The 17122-nt window shown below is 49.5% G+C and overlaps 1 protein-coding gene across 2 annotated transcripts in view; it reads right to left on the bottom strand.

Moving 5' to 3' along the window:
* FPGS (folylpolyglutamate synthase) overlaps positions 1 to 16493 on the bottom strand; it is a 49757-nt gene extending 33264 nt beyond the window's left edge. The window contains exon 1 of one of the 2 annotated variants that reach the window (XM_081179753.1): positions 16413 to 16493. In XM_081179753.1, coding sequence (XP_081035879.1) covers positions 16413 to 16475 — 63 coding nt within the window. In that variant the 5' untranslated portion in view covers positions 16476 to 16493. Of the gene's footprint in view, positions 1 to 12728; positions 12991 to 16412 lie in introns of those variants that run through there. The other variant, XM_081179751.1, reaches the window with a different exon arrangement.
* Positions 16494 to 17122: the final 629 nt, after the last annotated feature.

Genomic DNA, 17122 nt, shown 5'->3' with positions numbered 1-17122 from the left:
GAATCCTATTCGGAATAAGGGAATTTCCCTTTAAAAAAGGGAAACGTTGACAGCTATGATCAAGAGAAGCATCAGAGAGGAGACCCTGACCGAAGACAAAACTTTTATCTTCCCTCTAAGGCACTTTGGAAGAGTTATGAAGATTTTTGCAGGATGTGTTTAATTTATTACGTATTTATTTAATAAGATTTATTAAATTTATTAAAATCAAGAAAAAACCACAACCAAACCTTAAAAAGTATACAGGAGTTAAAATACTAAAACAGATTAAAATTACTTCTACTTTCTAAGCATCCGGGTAGGCTTGGCAAGCACGAAAAAGAGTACAGTGAAGGCTCCGGCTTGAATTCAATAGGCCAGGAGTTCCATAGTGTTGGCATTGCCACACTAAGCGATTGCAAGACGGGTGTTGTTTGGCACCTGTAGCCGCACCAATTCACTGTACAAAGCGAGTGGGCACAGGTGGGGTAAGGAAATCTCATGAGTAAACAGGTCCAAGCTGTTTTGCTACCCAAGTTTTGCTTCTGTTTTACAGGGCACAATTTGCAGATTTCTGTATGCTTTTAATTGTAATACAGTGGTACCTCAGGTTAAGTGCTTAATTCGTTCTGGAGGTCTGTTCTTAACCTGAAACTGTTCTTAACCTGAAGCACCACATTAGCTAATGGGGCCTCCTGCTGCCGCCGCACGATTTCTGTTCTCATCCTGAAGCAAAGTTCTTAACTCGAGGTAATATTTCTGGGTTAGTGGAGTCTGTAACCTGAAGCGTATGTAACCTGAAGCGTATGTAACCCGAGGTACCACTGTATATGGACCCCCCCAAAAAACACATACTTTTATGCTATGCTTTATGCTTTTTTAAGTTTTGTAAGTTGCCTGGAGACACTTTACCTGGCTATCAGCTAACAGGCTGAACATTTAATAAACATTACCTTACAAGGCTTTTGTAAGGATTATCATTGGGAGGTAGCTACATGTTATTATATGATATGTATTACACAGCTGCCCCCCAAAGTCCTCAAAAGTGCTTCACAGGCTTTTCCACATTAATTCTTACACACAGGTCAGCACTATTATTACACCTGGGGCCAAGAACCTGAGGGGGAATGGCTTGCCTGATGCTGAGATTTGTAGTGCGATTGAGAAATTATGGTGAACAAACTCCATGAAGAAGGTGGTGTTGAATAACTGCCCCCAGATGGACCAGAAGGAAAGCTCAGCTAGCTATTCATTCTGTCCTTTTAATAAACCTGAAAAGGACTTAAAATGTTCATAGTGCAGCTTCCTTTTCTGTCAAAATGATGTACACCAGGGGTAGAAAATCAGCCCCAACTCCAATCCCATCAGCCCCAGTCAGCATCGCTAAAGATACTGGGAGTTGTAGTCTGAGAACAGCTGGGAGGTCAGTTTCCCCAGAGAACTGCCTCCTCCCACATGAATGCCAAGATCATCCTAAATTTGCCATCTTAAAAGTTAAATGGTAATGGACTGGAAGAGAGCCAACAAACTGAAGTTTGATCCAGATAAGACTGCCTTGGTCACGCTGGTTGATAATCTCAGGTGGGCTAGGGACAAGGGTGAAAGCTGTTTCCTCATTTCGCTGGATCTCTCAGCGGGTTTTGATACCGTCAACCATAACATCCTTCTGTACCATCTACAGGGGCTGGGAGCAGAGTTTTGCCGTGGTTCCGCTCCTTCCTCCTGGGCCGTGTTCAGAACATTGTGTTGGGGGATCAGTGTTCAGACCCCTGGGCTCTCATTTGTGGGGTGCCTCAGGGTTTTGTCCTCTCCCCCATTCTTTTTAACATCTACATGAAGCCGCTGGGAGAGATCATCAGGGGGTTTGGGCTGGGTGTTCATCAGTATGCGGATGATACCCAGCTCTACCTCTCCCTTAAATCAGAACCAGTGAAGGCGGTGAAGGTCCTGTGTGAGTGTCTGGAGGCAGTTGGCAGATGGATGGCAGCTAACAGATTGAGGTTGAATCCTGACAAGACACAAGTACTGTTTTGGGGGGACAGAGGGCGGGCTGGTGTGGAGGACTCCCTGGTCCTGAATGGAGTAACCGTGCCCGTACTCTGGTTTCGGTGTTCTGTTGTGCCAGAAGTCGTTTAGTCCTGTCGGCCACATGACCCGGAAAGCTGTCTGTGGACAAACACCAGCTCCCTTGTCCTGAAAGCGAGATGAACGCCGCAACCCCACAGTCGCCTTTGACTGGACTTAACCGTCCTTTACCTTTTACCTTGGAGGGAAACAAGCTCCTTACCTACTTTCTGCAGAAAAGCAATTTAAGTGGACAGGGATAGAAACCTATTCAAAAATAGGCTGCATATCTCTGCTACAAGCTGGTGGGTAACGGGCTGTCCACTGCTATAATAAGCGACTTCCTCATTTGCCTTGTATGTGAGATACTGTACTTGCTGGCACAGGGATGTGGAATTACTATACGCACGCTGAGCTCACAAGGCGAGGTGAGGATCAGGCTATTCCCGCGCTCCACTCGAAAGTGGTCGGACTGTGCGCTCAGTAGAAAGGCATTGCAGGCAAAAGGTCCCATGTCCAATTACTGGACTCTCTCTGTGGAAAATCCCTTGCCTTAAGCTCTGGAGGGCTGCTGCTCATCAGTGTAGACCAGGAGTCAGCAAACCTTTTCAGCAGGGGGCCAGTCCAATGTCCCTCGGACCTTATGGGGGGGCCAGACTATATATATATATTGGGGGGGGGGAATGAACGAACTCCTATGCCCCACAAATAACCCATTTATTTTAAATAAAAGGACACATTCTACTCATGTAAAAACACGCTGATTCCCGGACTGTCTGTGGGCTGGATTTAGAAGGCAATTGGGCCGGATCTTACCCCCGGGCCCTAGTTTGCCTACCCATGGTGTAGACCAGCGATTCTCAACCTGTGGGTCCCCAGATGTTGCTGGACTACAACTCCCATCATCCCTGAGCTCTGGCCTTGCTAGCTAGGGATGGTGGGAGTTGTAGTTCAACAACATCTGGGGACCCACAGGTTGAGAAAGGCTGGTGTAGACTATGCTGAGCTAGTTGGAACAAATGCCCTGGCTCTGCATATGGCAGCTTCAACCCATACAGAATCAAGAGGGCTGGAATTTTATTTTCTCCTTAAGTGAAGGGCCATAGCTCAGTGGTGGAGCATCTGCTTCCAGGTGGAAGGCCCCGGCGGGTCCCTGCCTGAAACTCCAGAGAACCATTGCCAGTCACTAGGCTAGACTGTCAGTGGTCCGACTCAGGATAAGGTAACTTCCTACATTCTGGGGGAAGCTATTACTCCCCCCGCACGCCCTACGCAACCAAGCAGCAGCCAACCACTCCTTCACAACATGTCACTAGTGTAGTGTTCTCCTGTTTTCCTTCTTATCTCTCCTCCCACCTCCAAATTATAGGTTATGATCAGCTGGCGTGGCCTAATAAAGAAACAGCTAGATTTAGTACAGCAGACGTTGGGTTTTGAGTTTCACCTCAGGCAGGCAGTCCTTTGGCCAGATGAGGGCATACTGAGGGCCAGGGTGCTGCTGTGTCAAGTTTAAGAGGCCCCACGGAATAACACACACTGATTTACAACTGCACTGATGCAGAGGTGAGGATGCAACAAAAAATGAACCATCAAATTAAACAATCTGTCTACCTTATTCTTTCTTACTTAGCTTATATGACGATGTTTAATGTACACAAGATCGTATCAGACTGATAATGGTTCTTTTAGAGTCTGTTCCTCCACCGCCCATGTCCTTTATAAAACAAAAACAAAAACCAATTATGTGAAACTTGAAATTTATCAGGCACCGCAGCCAGCTATGTAAAATGGGTACAAAGATCTCAGGCCCCAAGCACACTTTATGTATTTATTATTATTTATTCAATTTATATCCTGCTCCTTCTGAAGGAGCCCCAGGTGGCAACCAGATCATTAATAATTTTAAAGACTTTTTTAAGACTTCTAAAAACAATTAAAAACATTAGATTTCACTCAACTAAGTTTTCTTGACAGCAGACACACTGAAATTGATATACCCTAGTTAAAAAGGTAAAGGACCCCTGACAGTTAAGTCCAGTCGCGAACGACATTCATCTCGCTTTAGAGGCCCAGGGAGCTGGCGTTCGTATGCAGTTTTTCCAGGTCATGTGGCTAGCATGACTAAGCCGCTTCTGGCGCAACGGAACACTGAAACCAGAGGAGCGCACGGAAACGCTGTTTACCTTCCCGCCGGAGCAGTACCTACTTGCACTTTTTGGTGTGCTTTCAAACTGCTAGGTTGGCAGGAGCTGGGACAGAGCAACAGGAGCTCACCCCGTCGCGGGGATCTGAACCACCAACCTTCTGATCAGCAAGCCCAAGAGGCTCAATGGTTTAGACCAGTGTTTCCCAACCTTTTTTGGGTAAAGGCACACTTGTTTCATGAAAAAAATCTCGAGGCACACCACCATGCCAGATGGGGAAAGGTCACTTTTTACTTATGTAAATAATAATAATAAAATAGTAACAGCATAGAAGGTAATGGTTAGGCTAGCATCCCTCTTCCAAATATGCTAGGTTTTTATTTGCAGGTCCATCCCATCTGCCATCTGAATTGGTACTATTCTGGGTCAACTTACCGTATTTTTCGGACTATTGGACGCACCGGTCCATAGGACGCACCTAGATTTGGGGGGGGGGGAATAAAGGGGAAAAAAATTTATCCCCCCCCCCGCCAGGCGCGGGGCTGGGGCGGGGAAGCCCGAGCTTCCCCCTCCCCCAGAACGGGACTCAGAGCCATGCCGAAGCTGCGTGCAGCTTTGGCATCGCTCTGGGAGCTTGCGGGGCTGGGGGAGGAGGAAGCCTTCCGCCAGCCTCCAAACCAAGTCCGGGGACAGCGGGAATGGCGCGCTGCGCCTCTCCCACTGTCCCCCGAGTTTGCGGGGCTGGCGGTGGGGCTCTCCTGAAGCCTGGAGGTTGTGGGGCTGGTGGGGGGGAGAAGCAGGCTTGCTTCTCCCACCCCCAGCCTCCAGATCAGGTCGCGGAATAGCGGGATGGCGGAGCGCTGCCATCCCGCGATTCCCCGACCTGATCTGGAGGTTGTGGGGCTGGTGGGGGGGAGAAGCAGGCTTGCTTCTCCCACCCCCAGCCTCCAGATCAGGTCGCGGAATAGCGGGATGGCGGAGCGCTGCCATCCCGCGATTCCCCGACCTGATCTGGAGGTTGTGGGGATGGTGGGGGGGAGAAGCAGGCTTGCTTCTCCCACCCCCAGCCTCCAGATCAGGTCGTGGAATAGCGGGATGGCGGAGCGCTGCCATCCCGCGATTCCCCGACCTGATCTGGAGGTTGTGGGGATGGTGGGGGGGGGGAGAAGCAGGCTTGCTTCTCCCACCCCCAGCCTCCAGATCAGGTCGTGGAATAGCGGGATGGCGGAGCGCTGCCATCCCGCGATTCCCCGACCTGATCTGGAGGTTGTGGGGATGGTGGGGGGGAGAAGCAGGCTTGCTTCTCCCACCCCCAGCCTCCAGATCAGGTCGGGGAATAGCGGGATGGCGGAGCGCTGCCATCCCGCGATTCCCCGACCTGATCTGGAGGTTGTGGGGATGGTGGGGGGGGGGAGAAGCAGGCTTGCTTCTCCCACCCCCAGCCTCCAGATCAGGTCGCGGAATCGCGGGATGGCGGAGCGCTGCCATCCTGCGATTCCCCGACCTGATCTGGAGGTTGTGGGGATGGTGGGGGGGGGGAGAAGCAGGCTTGCTTCTCCCACCCCCAGCCTCCAGATCAGGTCGCGGAATCGCGGGATGGCGGAGCGCTGCCATCCCGCGATTCCCCGACCTGATCTGGAGGTTGTGGGGATGGTGGGGGGGAGAAGCAGGCTTGCTTCTCCCACCCCCAGCCTCCAGATCAGGTCGTGGAATAGCGGGATGGCAGAGCGCTGCCATCCCGCGATTCCCCGACCTGATCTGGAGGTTGTGGGGATGGTGGGGGGGGAGAAGCAGGCTTGCTTCTCCCACCCCCAGCCTCCAGATCAGGTCGTGGAATCGCGGGATGGCGGAGCGCTGCCATTCCGCGATTCCCCGACCTGATCTGGAGGTTGTGGGGATGGTGGGGGGGAGAAGCAGGCTTGCTTCTCCCACCCCCAGCCTCCAGATCAGGTCGTGGAATAGCGGGATGGCGGAGCGCTGCCATCCCGCTATTCCCCGACCTGATCTGGAGGTTGTGGGGATGGTGGGGGGGGGAGAAGCAGGCTTGCTTCTCCCACCCCCAGCCTCCAGATCAGGTCGGGGAATAGCGGGATGGCGGCGCTTCGCCATCCCCCTATCCCCCGAGCTTGTGGGGCTGGGGGGGGGGAGAAGCAGGCTTGCTTCTCCCCCCGCCAGCCTCCAGATCAGGTCGGGGAATAGCGGGGTGGCGGCTCTGCACCTCCCCGCTGTCCCCAGCTTTTGGGTGCAGGCTGCTGCCCGCAAGCCTTGCGAGCCCGCGGGACATCCCGCCGGGCTTGCAAGACTTGGGATAGCTTCCTGAAGCCTGGAGAGCGAGAGGGGTCGGTGCGCACGGACCCCTCTCGCTCTCCAGGCTTCAGCAAAAGCCTGCATTCGCACCATAGGACGCACACACATTTCCCCTTCATTTTTGGAGGGGAAAAAGTGCGTCCTATAGTGCGAAAAATACGGTACTCTGCTGCATGTGTAGATGAAAATGGCACCAAGTGTGGGGGAGGGGGCAGAACAGGTTTCAGATACAGGATATTAAGCATACACGTACTTCAGATTGAACTGGTTGCTTGCTTTGCAAGTTTTCATTTCCCAAATGACTGCCTTGGCAAGCGCAATACCTACCAGGCTCAACGCCGGTCTCGCGCTGCCGCTTCCCGCGCTCTCAAGGACCCGGGAGGAGGAAGGCGTGAAGGGAATCCCGAAGGCGCGAAAACCTCGCGCATGCGCAGGCCTTCCGCATGCGACAGCCCAGTAGGCCGGCCGAAGCGAGCGGCAATGGGATGTGGGAGGGAGCTCGCTCGCCGCCCCGCGTGTGCCTACCTATGTGGGGCACGTTACAGCCCCGTGACGTCAGCGCCACGCACACCAGCGCCCTCCCACGGCACACCAGGCAACGTCTCGCGGCACACTAGTGTGCCGCGGAACACCGGTTGGGAAACACTGGTTTAGACCATAGCGCCACCCGCGTCCCTATACATTGGTACCTCGGGTTACATACGCTTCAGGTTACATACGCTTCAGGTTAGACTCTGCTAACCCAGAAATAGTGCTTCAGGTAACAGACTCCACTTCAGGATGAGAACAGAAATCGTGCGGCGGTGGCACGGAGGCAATGGGATGCCCCATTAGCTAAAGTGGTCTTCAGGTTAAGAACAGTTTCAGGTTAAGAACGGATCTCCAAAACGAATTAAATACTTAATCCGAGGTACCACTGTATCCTAGTTCGACATATCTATTGAGTAGGGCCAATATAACGTCTACTGAGTAGTTACCATGAATATCCCAGCAGGGAGTGACATGCTTGTAAAGGCAAGTTGATAAAGATGCCTCCGGTGGCAATAGGCCAGGAGCAGGCAATGTGCTAAAAGCACTTTTGCTACTAGTTCTGGCCACATTCATCACTTTCTCACTTCTCCACCACCTCACCCAACTCACATGCAGGGCCATGAGACGATGCACTGACTATACTGCTTAAGGCTGCACATTTGGAAAAATACTCTATGTTAAAAAGAAGCAGAAAATAGTTCCCCGGAAGCAGACAGGAAAGGTAGGATACAAATGTAGTAAATAAAAATCAGTACAGTGGTACATCGGGTTAAGTACTTAATTTATTCCAGAGGTCCTTTCTTAACCTGAAATTGTTCTTAACCTGAAGCACCACTTTAGCTAATGGGGCCTCCCACTGCCACCGCGCCGCCGGAGCACGGATTCTGTTCTCATCCTGAAGCAAAGTTCTTAACCTGAAGCACTATTTCTGGATTAGAAGAGTCTGTAACCTGAAGTGTATGTAACCTGAAGCGTATGTAACCCGAGGTACCACTGTATAGATTTTTACTCGATGCTCTCTTACTGATGTGTGTAGTTTCTATCTGCGGGGAGATAAGACAATTAGGCCTGGACAATTTTTCTATATATTGTTTAAAGTCCACCCTCTCTCACCACCAAGGAAATACAACAAGTGAATAGTAAGAGAGCCCATATAAGTAACACTGACCCCGCCACTAAGTAGAAGAATAGAAGCATAATCACCCCACCCCACTCACCATTCCCCCTTCCCCCCTTTCTTTCTTTTTCTTTCTTTCTTTCTTTCTTCTTAATTGTTTAAACCAGTGATGACCAAACTTGCCCCTCCAGCTGTTTTGGGACTACAATTTCCATCGTCTCTAGCTAACAGGACCAGTGGTCAGGGATGATGGGACTTGTAGTCCCAAAACAGCTGGAGGGCCAAGGTTGGCCACCACTGGTTTAAACCCATTCATGAACCAAGAACCTATACATGGACCACTAATAATGAAACATATGTTGTAGATACTTTCCCACATTTATTATGCTATTTTTGTGATACAGTGGTACCTCTGGTTGCGAACGGGTTTCCGTTCCAGAGGCGCGTTTGCAACATGAATAGAACGCAACCTGCAGTGGTGCGTCAGTGCACATGCGATTTGCCGCTTCTGCACATGACGTCATTTTGCACGTCTGCGCATGTACGAGCGGCGAAACCCGGAAGTAACCCTCTCCGGTACTTCCGGGTCACCGTGGGACGCAACCTGAAAAAACATATCATGAAGCAAACGTAACATGAGGTATGACTGTATACAAATGGCATGAGAAAACTTGGTATACTTGTTTGCATAACATTATTCTTGTTTATAAAACCCAATTAAAAAAAAAAAGGCCACATCATGATAGTTGTATTGCTAATCATGTGGGGGAAACAGTGAAGCTGATTGTCACTTTGCCCACAAATTGTATAGCTTTGCTGGCTTAGCTCTCTCCTGCAGGGGGCAGCAAACCACAAGAGCAGGTGCTCACAAATGAAGGCAGAATGACTGGGAACTATGGTATCCTCGCAGGGACGCGGGTGGCGCTGTGGGTTAAAGCCTCAGCGCCTAGGGCTTGCCGATTGAAAGGTCGGCGGTTCGAATCCCCGCAGCGGGGTGCGCTCCCGCTGCTCGGTCCCAGCGCCTGCCAACCTAGCAGTTCGAAAGCACCCCCGGGTGCAAGTAGATAAATAGGTACCACTCCAGCGGGAAGGTAAACGGCGTTCCGTGTGCTGCGCTGGCTCGCCAGATGCAGCTTTGTCACGCTGGCCACGTGACCCGGAAGTGTCTCTGGACAGCGCTGGCCCCCGGCCAATAGATGTGAGATGGGCGCACAAACCCCAGAGTCTGTCAAGACTGGCCCGTTCGGGCAGGGGTACCTTTACCTTTTTATGGTGTCCTCAGAGCAGACACTGATTTTTTGTTTTAGAACAAGGCTAGGGGCACCAGGCTGGTAGGTTATGTTGTTTAAGCCTCTTCCCCTCCCTCCTCTCTCTATGTGTGAGAATGCATGCACCCGTCTGTGGCCCCCTTGTCAGAGCTGGCTTCCTCTCCCTATTAACGCCTCTCCCATTGGCAATCGTCAGGAAAGAGTCGGCTGTGAGCTGCTCTGATGAAATCGATTAGGAAATCCCTTTCACCCTCATTCCACCTTCCCACCCTGGCTCCAACAACTTTGTGAAGGGAGTGGAGAAGCCGGTTAGGCTTAAAAACAAATAAAAAACCACAGATCTGCTGCCAGCTCCTGCTTCACAAACCAGGTTGGCACGTCGAATGTTTTCCTAAGATGCAGAGTCGCTCCCATCAGAACTACCCACCCAAGCTTAGGCAGCCGCTCATGAGGTTGTGGTGGTGGTGGTTTTGGAAGAAAAAGTGGGGGGGGAGGGGGTATGTGAGATGTGGAGGGTGTCATGGGGGTGTGGGGCTGTGGTTTGTGTAAATTACAGTGGTACCTCGGGTTAAGAACTTAATTCGTTCTGGAGGTCTGTTCTTAACCTGAAACTGTTCTTAACCTGAAGCACCACTTTAGCTAATGGGGCTTCCTGCTGCCACTGCGCCGCTGGAGCACGATTTCTGTTCTCATCCTGAAGCAAAGTTCTTAACCTGAAGCAGTATTTCTGGGTTAGTGGAGCCTGTAACCTGAAGCGTATGTAACCTGAGGTACCACTGTACTTAAATAACTCTTAAATTAGTTGAAAATAATTTTTTAATTGTATGTGTGTAATTAACATTAGTTTACTAAATTTAATGCCCTTAAAACTGCATAGAACATTAATATATTCTCCAGAAATCTTTAATGGTTTAGCTGAAGCATGAAATCATTGAGTTTATTTTCATTTATGCACCAAACTTAATTCCCCCCCTCAATATTTTCCCAGATTATTTGTATTCACTATGATTAATGGTTAGTAAAAATGTATCTGCTCTAGTAGCGGCAGTAGCAGTTGTCAGGACATTACCATACTTGCTCTCCATCCTTGTTTCAGACATTGTGATACATTGGAATATTGCAATGTTTAGGTAGTGATTTATCGCGATGTTGAAAGCCAAATATTGCCCAGCCCTGTGGACAATGCCTGAAAAATTCAACTGACACAAGGGTTGCTAATCAGTGGCTCTCCAGATATTGATGGACTCCGGCTCCCATCTGCCCCAGTCAGCTTGGGCAAAGGTCAGGAATGATGGAACATGCGGTTTAACAACATATTGAGGACACCAGACAGGCAGGTTTAAAATGGATGGACGGACACACAAAAAGGCATTGAATGTTAACCTGAAACAAGTTACCGTAGGTGGCTACAAAAAAACCCCTATGGGGCCAATTGTGGAGTGGGAAGCATAAAATCACAACAAAATCGACCACTGAGAACAGGGAATGATTCCTTAGAGCAGTGTTTCCCAACCGGTGTTCCGCGGCACACTAGTGTGCCGTGAGACATCGGCTGGTGTGCCGTGGGAGGAAGGCGGGCGAGTCGGGCGGTGAGAGGCGGCGGCGGCGGCGAGGATCCGCGTCGAGCCGGGGGCGGCTCCGCGGTGGTGGTGCCGAGCGGCGGGGCAGCGCGCGCAAAAGGGAGGATCGCGAGACAGCGGAGGAGGAGGAGGCCGGCATGTCCGGGCAGCAGCAGCAACAACAGCAGCAGCAACTCCCGCCGCCGCCCCCTCCTCCGCCCGCTATCGCCGCCACCACCACAACAGCCGCCGCCGCCTCAGCTGCCCTCGCTCTGCTGCCTCCTCCCACCCCGGCAAGGGGGAGGGAAAAAACTTTCGCTTTTGTGCGTCCCTCCCGGCGTGACGCTGCGCGCTGACGTCACGGGGCGGGGCTTTAATGGTGGTGTGCCGCGAGGTTTTTTTCCGGCTAACAGGTGTGCCGTTGCCCAAAAACGTTTGGGAAACACTGCCTTAGAGCACTACTACTGCCACCTGAGTCCAAAATGTGCTTGCTAGGCGCTGATGGAAACAGTTCAAAACATCTGGAGGGCACCAGTCAGCGAAGGCTGGGTTGTGGGGCCAGCCAGATCAACAAATGAGCACACAACTTTGCATACAAATGCTCCCTCCCCAAGTTCAGTCCCTAGAACTGCACCTAAAAAAAACGGACCACAGACATCTGTTGCTGAGGTCTTAAGAGCAGGGAACGTGCAACCCTCTAGGCGCTGCTGGACTCCCTTCATGCCTTGCCAGAAAAGCCAGCAGCAAAGGATGATGGGATTTGGAGTCCAAAAACATGTGGAAGCACATGCCTCAAGAGAGCCAGGTCTTCCGATCACCTGGCTATATCTCTCCCTTGTTTTAAAAGTGATTTGCCTCTAACTGACAAACGTGTACTCCAATTTTGCTTTCTTTTGTTTGCGGTTACTGTTTTATCTGTGGAAAAACTAATACAACTACCTATTTCAAAATAGTAGTAGTAGTAGTAGTAGTAGTAGTAGTAGTAGTAGTAGTAGATTCGCCACTATAGTTTTGTTCCTTCTCTTTCTGGCTCGGAATCTACTACACAAGAAAGTACAGTATAAAGTCGGGTCCCCGTCCCCCCGCAATGTGCAATACATTCGGCTTGGAAGGAAATTCATTCCTCGCGTCTGTAAGTCGCCAGGGCTGAACTTGAAAAATAAAAGGTAGGGCGACAGCCTATTGAACTCACGCAAAGAAATCGAATTAATATCCAGCACTAGAATCCACCCCGCCCCATGAACACACCAATAAAACAAAACAAAACAGGACTGCAGCCTAGAAAGCTAATGCAACGGAAAGAAACCGAATTAAAATTCGGTGCCAGCGTTAGAAATCACTAACCACGCGCACACCAATGAAATGAAACGAAATATAAAACAATGCAAAACAGAGAAGCAGATCAGGCAGGCGTCCACGCCGCAATCTTTTTGGCGCGTGCAAAAAGCATTCCTGCTTACTCGTGGCTGCCTGGACGCTTAGAAATGCTGGTGCGAATTTCAAAACTAGTCTTTTTGTTTGCTTGTTTAATATCTTTAACTTTAAGGGGGAAATTGCATGTGTGTGTTTTACTGCCTCTCTCCGAGGCTTCCGTTTCTTTGGAGTGGGGGTCGCTTGCACCCCCGCTTCACGGAACCAGCCCACCGACCAATAGTTGCAGCAGGTGCGAGCGTGGGAAGAGGATCCCTGCCTGCCCGCCGGCTGACGCAACCCCCGCCGGGCTTGCAAGGGGGTCTCCGGCGCCCCGGCGGTGCCTCACCTGGTACTCCATCCTGGGCGCGTGGGCCGGGCGGGCGCTGAGCCACCTCCGGGCGCTCAGACGGGGAGCCTGCACCCGCTGCTGGAGGAAGGCCAGGTGCAGAGCGCGGACCCGGCGCGAGCCCATCGCAGGCGCCTCCCCCCCAAGCACAACTTCCCCAAGCCGATCGTAAGCCGCGGCCGCACCACGCCGCGAAACCCTCCCGGCTGCGCGCAGGCGCGGAAGCGGCCCTGAAGCCGGAGCGGCCATCTTTGCGGGTGGTAGTAGAGGGGCCCCAGGCCGTTTTGCGCAGAAGCAACCAGTAGAACCAACCCGGCCATCTTTGGGAAGGGCGATTCCCTTTCTTGCCCCGCCCCCTCCCGCCTCCCTCATTTGCCGCTATAAATCAAACCACAGGTAGAGGTAGGAAGTGGCAGAGAGGTGCGCGCACGGGCGCAGGGCTGCTTCTCCGTGAAAGGGAGGCGGACGTGTCAGATCAGATTTAACCATAGCTGTCAACTTTTCCCTTTTCTTGCGAGGAATCCTATTCGGAATAAAGGAATTTCCCATTAAAAAAAGGGAAACTTTGACAGCTATGCATTTAACACAAACTGGATTTGTTTCAATCAAACTCACAGTTTCGTTGTAAAAGAACATGTGGAAACGCAAGGTCCTCTGAGACCCGTAACACAATTTGAAAATTTATTTAAGCACGATGGGGGTTGGGGGAAGAAGAGATTGGTTTTCAAATTGTACATCACATTTCTTAGTATAATTATGAAACTCCTCAAAAAGAGTTAGGGTGCTGGATATTGGCACACAAATTATTCCCAGGGACTGAAATAAAATTTGGGAATCGCAACCCTTAAAATCCTTAGAGAAAACTCATTAAAATTACTACACAAATGGTATTATACCCCTTTGCAAATGTCAGAAATGTTTTATATCACCTAATTATTGGAGGGTGATAATATTGATCCATATTATCATTTACAGGAATGTCGGTTGGTGTAAGATTTTTGGGATTTAATTTTGACAGAAATTAAAGCATTGTTCGCTGCACAAAATTACCGTTGACAGATATTTTTGATGATATATTGTGAAAAGAATTGGTCTTATGTATGATCTTGGCAGCATGACGAGTGGTTGCAACTCAGTGGAAAACAGCCCAAAATCTTACACCGGAAAATAGCTATAATGGAGCAAATCAGACATAATTTGAAATTTTTACAAGGACTAGAAGCTCCAGACACATTTTAGATGATTTGGCATTCTTTTATGACATATACACCAGAACCACCACTTTCAATACAACCTTCATCTCCCCAATGCTTTTTAACATCTTTATGCGCCCTCTTGCCCAGATTATCCGGAGCTTTGGGCTGGGCTGTCATCAATATGCTGATGACACTCAGCTCTATCTACTGATGGATGGCCACACCAACTCGGCCCCTTACACACTGACCAGATGCTTGGAAGCTGTGGCTGGATGGTTTCGTGGGAGCCGATTGAAACTAAATCCTTCGAAGACAGAGGTCCTATGGCTAGGTCGGGATAGCATGGGGATGAGGGACCAACTCCCTTCTCTTGCAGGGGCCTGTGATAGGAATTTTATGGTTTTAGATATATAGTAATGTTCATAACTGCACATACATAGATCAGTACAGGAAGGCAAACCTGGAACCATTTTGATTCCTAAACTGACCAAATCCTGTCTCTGCAAGGTTAAAAATGGAAAAGCCTCCCCATTGTCTCTTCCTTTAATCTGTGTTTGAATAAGGTGTGAGCCTGTGACCTGGCCCAGGAAATAAGTATTTTAGCATTACAAAAGAATGGCCAGGCTCCCCAGAAAATCCAATCAAGTAACCTGCTAGACAGGAGATAAACAAGGAGAAGAAAAAAACAACATTTAGATTTCTGTGATGTAGGTGGGATGTACCTGAGGGGTGGTCTTAGGTTACACCCCTTCTGTGATGTATGCATAATGTTTCTGGGGGTGGTCCTGATCTAGAGAAGGGGAATTTCAAAAGTCTTTATAAGGCCTTGCAGGCCATTGTTCTGGGTCCTCTTCCTCTCCTGCGTGTGAGGGGGGTACCCTGTTGCAACAGATCAATAAAGATCAAGCTTACTAGCTGCTTTGCTTCTCAATATTCTCTGGTTGGCCTCTGTTATTTTCTCCTACCAATAGGGAACCTATGTAAGGACTCTATATGGGCTCTTGGATACCCCATAAGGGAAAAGGGCATATTTTTATTTACAACAGGCCCAATTAGTGCCACTGCCTTCCGTTAAGAGTTTGGGTGTAATCCTTGACGCCTCCCTTTCCATGGAGGCGCAAGTCACAGCAACAGCCAAGGCGACATTTTTCCACCTTCGCCGCATCAAGCAGTTGGTCCCTTACCTTTCCCGCCCCGACCTGGCCACAGTGATCCATGCGACAGTCATCTCCAGGCTTGACTACTGTAACTCGCTCTACGCGGGGCTGCCCTTGAAGCTGTCCCAGAAACTCCAGCGGGTACAGAATGCTGCAGCGAGGCTCCTCACAGGGTCTCTGCCATGGGAGCATATTCATCCAGTGCTTTTCAAGCTGCACTGGCTCCCGGTGGAGTACAGGGTCAGATTTAAGGTGCTGCTTTTGACCTTTAAAGCCCTTCACGGCCTAGGACCCTCGTACCTACGGGACCGCCTCGCCTGGTATGCCCCACGGAGAGCCTCAAGGTCCATAAATAACAACACCCTAGTGGTCCCAGGCCCTAAGGAAGTTAGATTGGCTTCAACCAGAGCCAGGGCCTTTTCAGCACTGGCCCCAACTTGGTGGAACGCTCTGTCTCATGAGACCAGGGCCCTGCAGGATCTGATCTCTTTCCGCAGGGCCTGTAAGACAGAGTTGTTCCGCCTGGCCTTTGGATTGGAGCCAATTTGATTCCCTCCGCCCCCTTTTTCTTTTTTCTTTTCCTTCTCCTGCAATGAGGCTCCATTTTAATATTTTAATGTTCCATTATTTTAATGTTGTATTTTATTTTTGTTTTTAAGTTGTAATCACTCATCTTGTTTTTATTATTGCTTGTAAGCCGCTCTGAGCCTGGCCTTGGCTGGGGAGGGCGGGGTATAAATAAAAAATTATTACTATTATAAAAGCCTGGCAAATCTGAAACTTGACTTCATGACCTGATACAAGTTGATAGTCTTCTCTTGGGCTTTGTTTTTTAAACTCATGTGCAACAACTCACTCTACATGCCGTTTGATTGTTTTTCATCTTTTAATATTTGCCCGTTGTTATAATTGTTCTCTCTGTTTTATATACTTTATAAAATGAAATAATAATAATAATGCTTTACCCCCAAAAAACTCACTCTCTGGTAGAGAACAGTCCACTCCACCTTCTGAGTTTACACTGAGTTTAGCCGGTTCTGCAGTTTACATTGATACAGTATATCTAACATCTCCAGATATCTCAAGAGCTGTCACATGGAAGACAACGTGCTGCTCCAGAGTACAGGACCGGAACCAACTGATTCAAATTGCAAGAAAGGAGATACTGACTAAGTATTAGGAAGACCTTTCTGAGCAGGAGCCACCAGTAACTATTTATTATGACCACAATCTGCTGTTTTTTAATCTCTAGGGGCAGATTTCACATTGGTGAAGCTTCTTAAAAATATATTTCACGTTGTTCCACCTAGGTAGGATGAAGGCAAATTTACCTTGTATGTTTCTTTGAACTTTCTTCTTTCCATTATGACTCTCCAGAAGGAAGGTCTGATCATTCCTTCTGACCTGTGGCAGAACGCGTGCTGGGCAGCCTAACAGTTCCCAAAACTAGTTAAACTACAACTAAACAGAGGTCACTGGAGGCTGCATTCGGTACAGAGTCTCACCCTGGGTTTGTTTGTTTGGTTAGCCTTTGACTCAGATATGCTTGAGCCATGTCCTACTACAATGCTACTCAGATGTGCTTTTTAAAGACAGTCAGTCACATCCACACCATTGCATTTAAAGAACTCTGAGAGCTGCTGTATATACCCCTCCCAGAGTTCCAACTTCCAGCACCCTTAGTGAGCGGCAGTTCCCAGGGCTCTTTTGGGAGAAGCCATTCAGATCATCTCACCACAGCCACAGTCTTGTGAGAAGACCTGGTGTTGTAAACAAAAATTGCCCTTTTCCCTTATGGGGTATCCAAGAGCCCATATAGAGTCCTTACATAGGTTCCCTATTGGTAGGAAAGAATAAGAGGCCAACCAGATAATATTGAGAAGCAAAGCAGCTAGTAAGCTTGATCTTTACTGATCCGTTGTAACAGGATGCTCCCCTCACATGCAGGAAAGGAGGAGGAACCCAGAACAATGGCATGCAAGACCTTATCAAGACTTTTGAAAATGCCACCCTGTAGATCAAGACCAACCCCAGAAACATC

Source organism: Podarcis bocagei, assembly GCF_964188305.1.
Source record: "Podarcis bocagei genome assembly, chromosome: Z".
NCBI lineage: Eukaryota > Metazoa > Chordata > Lepidosauria > Squamata > Lacertidae > Podarcis > Podarcis bocagei.
Note: the sequence above shows the minus strand (reverse complement) of the source record. Positions and strands in the feature narration are given on the sequence as shown.